This window comes from Echeneis naucrates, chromosome 24 (genome assembly GCF_900963305.1).
Source record: "Echeneis naucrates chromosome 24, fEcheNa1.1, whole genome shotgun sequence".
NCBI lineage: Eukaryota > Metazoa > Chordata > Actinopteri > Carangiformes > Echeneidae > Echeneis > Echeneis naucrates.
Window position 1 is genome coordinate 6,337,350 of NC_042534.1, and position 7,873 is coordinate 6,345,222.

The 7,873-nt window shown below is 42.7% G+C and overlaps 1 protein-coding gene across 1 annotated transcript; it reads right to left on the minus strand.

Annotated features, from left to right (window-relative positions):
* Positions 1-3,982: 3,982 nt before the first annotated feature.
* mrpl19 (mitochondrial ribosomal protein L19) lies at positions 3,983-6,624 on the minus strand. The gene is made up of 6 exons (XM_029496774.1): positions 6,520-6,624; positions 6,181-6,301; positions 5,979-6,097; positions 5,374-5,508; positions 5,009-5,190; positions 3,983-4,856 (listed from the first exon to the last, which is right to left on the minus strand). The coding sequence occupies exons 1-6, from the start codon at positions 6,596-6,598 to the stop codon at positions 4,635-4,637; spliced, it is 858 nt and encodes a 285-aa protein (XP_029352634.1). The 5' UTR covers positions 6,599-6,624; the 3' UTR covers positions 3,983-4,634.
* Positions 6,625-7,873: the final 1,249 nt, after the last annotated feature.

A 7,873-nucleotide genomic window follows, 5' to 3' on the forward strand; every position in this document is an offset into this window, starting at 1 on the left:
GCCATCATAGCAGATAATGTCCTATATTATGCCCTAATTTGCATGACCAAAGTGCTAAATCAGCCGCACACACGCTGGCTGTGGCATGAGCAAGCATAAGATACCATGGAAATGTGAAGAATGCATCAGACAGCCTTGGATGCTCCTATCTCAGATGGCATGTTGACAGGGACATCTTGAAAGAGGGAAATACCCAACTAATGATTTAAAGGACTGCACATGTATGAGGAAAGCTGTGCTAACTGGAGGAGAATTCTGTTTGGGCTCGGCAAAAACGTTATGCAGTACTGTGTCAAGTCATAATGAGCTCGTGAGCGATTGCCTTCGAAACAACAGCTGTTACAGACACAGATAAAGATACAAATAACTATTCATCCTCGAAGGGCAATTCCACAGTCCACCGACCACATATTTACATCCATTTGCACAGACACAATTACAGTGCCAGAGAAAGCATTATTTTACATATGGTAGAAGGAGCCCTCATAAATATACAGGATAAGGCAGAGAGCAGAGATGTATACAAGGAAAACAGTGCTGAAACAACGCTGATGATTTGCTCTTTCTCTCACCTCAGTGCTTCTCAGCCGCTCAGCATAGACTCAACGCTGTCTTCTTTGTTCTGGCAGCATTGTGTAACTGTCTCACTGTAGTATTTAAGTATCCAATCTTACCTGCTGTACAGTACAGGCCATGCAGACATATTTTAAATTTAAGTGGTCTCTGTGATTATCTGACATCTGACTGGATTACGTTCCAACAAAAGGTTTAAGAATTATTTTCACCTCAGGTCTGGTCACAGTGTTCTTCTGATCATATGACCAAGGGGCCACTTCAACTCGCTATTTATCAAGGCACAAGCTGTTAAACCCTTCTCTGTTTTTACTAGTGCAGCCCACACAGCAGTAATGGGGCAAGTAATTGTGCCGTTAAACAGATAACATCCATCGAGTCCGCATGCTGCACTGCCAAACAGTGATGAAGGATAAATGTGTTACATGTGACGGATCTTCGTTTTCATCTGCAGTTCCTAAAACAGCTGGGCACTGTAGCTTTTAGTAAACATTATCAGAACAGGAGTAAGTCGTACATTTGTTGGGGACTATTGTTAGATGTGGATTAATACGTTTTTGATAGTCTAGTGAGTATTTCCAGCAGCAGAAGGCTGTAGGTGGACTGTTTCAAATAAAGTGTAGTACTTGTGTTTATGCTTATAATGGACAACAGCATGGCCTTAGAGGTCTTTTCTAGAGAAATAAGCTCTATTATCTCTTTGTACATTAACAGAACTATATGTCAGTTGTATCAAAACATTATAGTTTCACACATATATAGATAGATAGAATGTATCTATCAAAATGTGAAACATTCAGTTCTTCTTTAGAAATCATAAATGATTTTATAGTATAGTAAAAAAAAAAAAAAAAAAAAAGGCCAACCAACACTTTTTTAATGTCTCTTAAATCTTTCTGGAAAGAATTAAAAGTCTGGTTTTCCCTGTAGAGAATAAGTTGTGCCACTTGTTGACCAATACAATTTAACTGTGGGAAAACTATGCACTTGAACTATAGAGAGCCTGACATGACTTTCTGGTTCTGATCTAAACTCTGCATGGCTGGCCAATCACAATATAAAGCAGGCATAAATGTTGTATTGTTGTGTTCAGACCCCCCACCCCACCCCCTCTCCTGGTTTCAGAACGGTTTGGGGGAAGGCTGTTCATATTTCTGGAATATTCTTCCAAGTGATCCCGGGCCTTTGCTGTGCAGTCATTCTTACTCAGCTGACATTAATGGAACTGTTCTGAAATCATTGTTGATGAAGCGCCATTTGATGGACACTTATATCTGCACAATTTAAGATGCTTTATCCCAACTGGAAATGAACTGCTGACCATGGAAGCGCTGCCAAACCCACTCCACACACACAGGATCCTTTTATTAAAATGACCGTGATGTGTGCCTTTTAAACTACAGGCATCAGCTGCTTGCACTGTAATGTTTCCGAACAGCTGTCGCACTGTCAGGTCGTCTGTGTGAGTGTGTAACAAAGAGAGAGTGATGGCAGCAGGAGTCCCTGTCGGGCCCATGGGACAGTCGGAGAGGAGCAGACGGTCGTGTCTTTTCACTGGAAACATATGGTGAAACTCAAGTGTGTAATTTACCAAGGACTACGGGTGGCCCCCAAGTAACACATGCACAAGCAAACATGTACGCGCGCACATACACACACAGTGACAGGGTGTAATTTACCTGGGGCCTATGGGTGGCCCAGTATCCCGTTGCACTTGTCATACACACACTGACAGCTCAAACACAGTTCACACTTGCTGACAGAGACAGACAGAGTCAAACTAAATTCCCAGGACCAACAGACGGGGGAAAAAGAAATCACACATCGACAGAGATGATAGAGACCTACACTCTTGATAGGTGTATTACTGGTGCAGCCTAAAATCGCAGCCTGTGGGAGTTGTTGTGCACCCTGTATCACATCCTTTCCAATTCATCAGCCTAGCTCCTTTTCAAAGCTTGTGCCCCCCACCCTTCGTAGAAGGAAAGAGATGAAGGTCGTGGGAGCACCGGCGGAGGGGAGGAAGACAGATGAGAGGAGTATGTCCCTCCCTACATTCCTGTGCTGACCTTCATAGTAGTGTGGCACTGTAGCTATCATCGGCCCACCATGCTTTACAGTTGGTTGTTATTAAGGGGTGGGATTATGGGCTCCCAAACCTGCATGCCCCTCCCCAATTCCACAGCATCCGTGAATGGAGCATATCAAGTTTCACACGAGGATTGACAGACAGGCTTTCCCAGACGTTAACAGTTGGCGCATTTGAGGTGGCTGTCTGCGAAATGCTGATATGATAGTCTGTCTGCAAGTTGGTCTGTGTATGTATGTGTGGGTCTGAAGGAGAGAGAGAGGGGGGCTGGGGCGGGGGGGGACCTGGTGTTTGATCTTCTTTCCCAGCCAAGGGGCTTTAACTTCACTCCAGGTGCAGAGAAGTCAACCTGAGGGCATGGGAGGCACATACAGCGGAGATCACAGCCATGAAGTATTTAACACACACAGACACGGACGGAAGCAGGAAGTTTCCTTGCTGCAGTAACTCTGAGTAACTTTGTGGTTTGAACAGGTTTACCAGTTCAGTGGTGTCACCGTGGAATGCTTCTAGACCCGACAACGTGCTGTAGGATAAACATTTCTGTTGCCGCCTCTGCATGTGAACATCAATCAGTCGCGAGCAGAAATACTGAGAGTGAGAAATGAAAAGGTGAAAGGGCCAGCTGGTTCAGTGGGCAGTGTAATGACAATATTTAGGGCAAGCTCTCAGTCTACTGTACACAGAGGCAGCTGGAGTGGGTTTTTGGTTGCTGCAGGTCAGGTCTGATTGGGCAGAATAAACTAGGTGGAAAGTCAACAATTGGGATAAAGGTATTATATACGACACTGGGACTGAGATAGACTGATGGAGTGATTCAGCAGGTGCAGAGGATTTGGCCAAACAAAAAAATTGACAGTCTTTAGCTCCATTCAAAAAAAAAAAAAAAAAAAAACTGGAGTTGCTGTATACTGACGTTAAAAGCTTTCTTCCACCCCATGGCTTTAAATGCAAGAGGAATAATCACTGCCTTTATTCCACTGTATCTCCACGCTGGGAATCTGTGTGGTCCGTAATGAGCTCAGTAAACATCTGCTACTCCTGTATTAGAGACCATTTTCTCCACGTCCCATCCTGTAATATGAAGAAATTAGAGTGCAGGGGCTCATTCAGCGTGTTTATACACATACACACACATTCACAGAGAGCAGACATAACATAAGGACTCCAAGTGTTTTTATACTACCCAACTGACGCTCTAACATACCATCTCAACACCACAATTTTCCATCCACAACAGAAAAATACTACCGGGTGTCCTTGCCCCCACCACTTTTTTTTTTTTTTTTTTTTTTTAAAAGGATCAGGGTGCTAGGGCTTGAGGCAAGAAGCATGTTTACTGACTTATTTTGACTCCTTATCAAGTTGAAGTCAGATCCCCATTAAATCTAAAACAACTACTTATGGGAAAAGATCAGTTTTAAAATTCAGTTAACTTGGATTTATGGTAGCAGGCCTCTCGTCATTTTTTTCAGCTGAAATAACAAATCTCTGTTTATTCTGCATGGCAGGAATTTCCCTCAAAACACTGTTTGAGGGACACACGCATCACAACAAAGGCTGTTATGCAACCGATAGGTGTAACATAAATAGAGAAATAGTGCCACCTGGTGTCAAGACTCCAGCCAAAAGACTGCTATAACTCAGGACAAACTCAAGACAACAGTTTGTAATTCCAAAGTTGGGAGGCTTAATATCTTTTATTATAGAAGTCACTTAGCATCTGCAAAATGGAGGAAATCCCACCTTAGGCCAATGACTGACTCGTGGATAAGAGAAACTTCTCAGAAGATGACATCAGTGTCCATATCGGCTCCTACCTACATGCACAAGTGTGGCTGTGATTCAAATCTGGTTGAACTTCCAGCAGACTGTTCCACTTAAATTCAAAACTCCCATTCCTGTCTTTTCTTACTCCTGTTTTGATGGTTAAAGTGAACAAAGTTTGTGTATGATTTTCGGAGGCTCTTCCTCACTTGTTCATCTCCTGTTGGACCTCAAGGAAGATTTCCTTCTCCAATTGGGACGTGTCATACTCCTTCAGCATGTCATATTCCTCCCATGGCTTTGCCCACTTCTGAGCATGCGCCATCTGTTCTGGAGTCAGGCACAGGTCGAAGCGGATGCCCTGGATATCGAAGTTGGGTCGTTCCCAACGTTTTGACCATGGTTTGGGGCGCATCCTTACTTTAATCTGGTAAATAGAGAGTGACAATCATTTAACATCTCAGCATGCTTTATTTTAAACATTAAAGTCTGAATTTGGGCTGTAAAAGCCTGATTTAAAATCAACATTTCTCTTTTTTAAAAAGTATCATTTCTGCATGAGTCTTGAAGATATCACACCTTATTGACAGGGACCTCTCCAGTGTGGGAATAGTTCACAGGTTTCATGTCAGGGTCCACAGTACTGTACTCAGGCAGTGCATCTCTAAGATACATCAGGTTGTCATCAAGCCTTTTCTCCAGCTTCAGCACCTCAATTTTCTGGATTCGAGGACTGTACACCTCATAGCAAATCTCTACACCTGGGTGATAGACACACATACACACACAGTTACATTATAACACTGGTGTTTTTGGAGAGTATAAGAATATTTTGGTCAATTTTCTTTTTTTTTTCTCTTTTTGTCTAACTCACAAAACAAGAGATACAGTCTGTGACGTTACAGTAGACATTTGTCACACCAGTAACAATACACAAACCTCACCTTGGTTATTAATGATGTTTCTTAGGACAAATGTGGCACCCAATCCTTTTCCACCCCGCTGGATACAAATTCCAACGAAGCGGTTAACTTTTCCACTGGCATTAGGGTCAGCCATGGTCACTGCCAGAATACTCCCTTGAAACAATGAGAAGCAATTTGCATTAATGCAATTACAATAAAATAATCTTAATCCACATTATTTCTATCTATAAATTTCTCTAAATGTAAATACAACTGGCCAGACTCTTCTAAAGGAATAAACAAGATTAGAAATGACTGTAGACCCAGTATACCTTACTATAGAGAAATGAAAGAGGAATTTAAACAGGACACTGGTTGCAATCCGGTGCATCTTTGACATCCTTATGCTGCCAAAATCTGGCGGGTTAACAGATCAGAGCATTCACACAGACAGCCGTTAATACTGTGGCAATGTGGCCTCCTCTCTAACAGCATGTTAGTAGCGTCACAGCACTGACTGCAATTACAGTCTCAGACATGAGTTGCAGTAATTAAACGTGGAGGAGGTAAAGAGCACAAGTGATATTCTCCAGGTCTGCACCCCAGGCTCGCAGTGGGAATCAAACCGGCCACCAGTTTCTTACCTACGTAGAATTCAGGGATGTCGAGCACCTTCCGCCTGCGGATCATGTCTTTCCTCTCCATGGAAAACTTCACCGGATCTGTCCTCTGTCGTGGGGGGATAAACTCCGGGCTCAGGAACCTGGGAGACAGAGAGAGGAGGTGTTGGAGGTAAGGGTGTCACAGATTGTCACGGAGTCTCTGTTTCAGGTAGAAAAATCGTACTTTCGTTTAGATGCTTCGGGTTGAGTTTTATCTATGATGACAGGTTTCGATGGAGGAATGAATCTGGGTGGGTCGGCGTTGCTCTCCGGTGCAGAGCGACACAGAGACGTGGACAAATAGCCTGAAAAGAGCAAAAATACTTTTAGGTACACACGTCTCACTCACATTCATACAGAAAAAATGAACCGGGGTTGGTCACCCTAGTGTTTAGAAATGTTATTGTTAGCCTATTAGCTAACCCGCTTAGAAACGTTACGACTTAAACGCCATCTTTTTTTTTTTTTTTTTTTTGTAACCTGTCAAGTAAAAACGAGAGCGGGTCGTTTAAAGGTGGCTTACGTTCATTTTGGAGCTGGAGGTTTCGTATCAGTCTCAGGGAAAAGGTAAACTTGTCGAGCCCCTTGACGCAGGCTGCCATGTCTGACCTTCCTGTTGTCGCATGTGAGTTTGTACGGAAGCCGTGCGCGCAAAAACGCGTTTTGTCCCGAGGTGTCATTAAAGCCGCTCGTCCACAAGATGGCGTATCCGTTCTACGGAACCTCATTTGGTCAAACGTCAAGTTCACAAACGTGGGTACCCGACATAAAAAACTATTTTTAAAAAATGATTACATTCAAGTAAACAAATAAAGGTTTATTTATCATTTGTTTGGTTGTTAGTATTGGTCATATTTATTTTTGTTAGTATTGATAAACCATTTCTCTGCCTTTTTTTTTTTTACTGTAGGCTGCATACATTTGGATACCTTGAATAGGTAATAGAGTCTATATGTTATCAACAGCACATTGACTGTTTTCTTACATTGTAAAATTAGAAGTAGAATATCTACAGGAGGAAAACAGCATAAAGGATAAAAAAAAAAAAATAAACGGTAACAGCACCTGTCAGTTCGTTATATTAGTGCCACTTGAAAGTTTAAATTGTAAAATTTTAATGAATGTAGCCTAGATAATTTTATATCTAATTTAATCCATGACAAAGCATCGTGTTTTTCAGATGTTCTTATTTTTAATAGGATCCTCTGACGTAAATGAATTGAAGCACAAGTTGTGTCTTTAAAAACGGTGTAGAAGAAGTTGAGCTGTAGTGTAGAATCAAATGAAAATGCCCGCAGTACAAATTCACCAAAACTGTAGTAGCCTACTACTCTGCTGTGGGTTTCATTGGATTAAAGTCTTTTAGAGGTCAATCGTAGCATGGGCAAGCCTCGTGTAGCATAATTTACGCTCCCAGAGAAATAATTTTTATTTATTTATTTCATTATGATTTATTTAAAAAAATATATATATTTCTTTGAGATATTTGGACTCGGGGGGTTTGTGGCAAGGAACTTTTGGGACCCTGCAGGGGAGCGTTGGTCCACTAGGTGGGCTGCCTCCATAACACAGCACACAGTGAGACATGCATTGAGAGAGAGAGAGAGAGAGAGAGAGAGAGAGCGAGCGAGCATGGTTGGAGGAGGAGGGGAAGGGGTGCCATGCTCCAGCCCAAAGGACCCTCGCTCCCTGTGTCACAGCAGTGTGGTGGGAGGATGAGGGAAGAAGACATGATGGGACCGCACATCTCCCACATGCGACGCACAACCTGAGCCTCAACGCGAGCCAATGCTACTACAACCACAACTGTTGTTGTTGTTGCTGCTGCTGGACTGTCTAATGCTCCGGGGAGACTTCAAAACTTTGAGGCTTCAAGG

Coding starts and splice junctions, on each gene's coding strand:
- mrpl19 (XM_029496774.1), bottom strand. CDS start 6,598: ATGGCAGCCTGCGTCAAGGGGCTCGACAAGTTTACCTTTTCCCTGAGA. Junction 5,191..5,373: donor AAACATCATTAATAACCAAG/GTGAGGTTTGTG, acceptor TCTATCACCCAG/GTGTAGAGATTTGCTATGAG. Junction 4,857..5,008: donor GAGAGGTCCCTGTCAATAAG/GTGTGATATCTT, acceptor TCTATTTACCAG/ATTAAAGTAAGGATGCGCCC.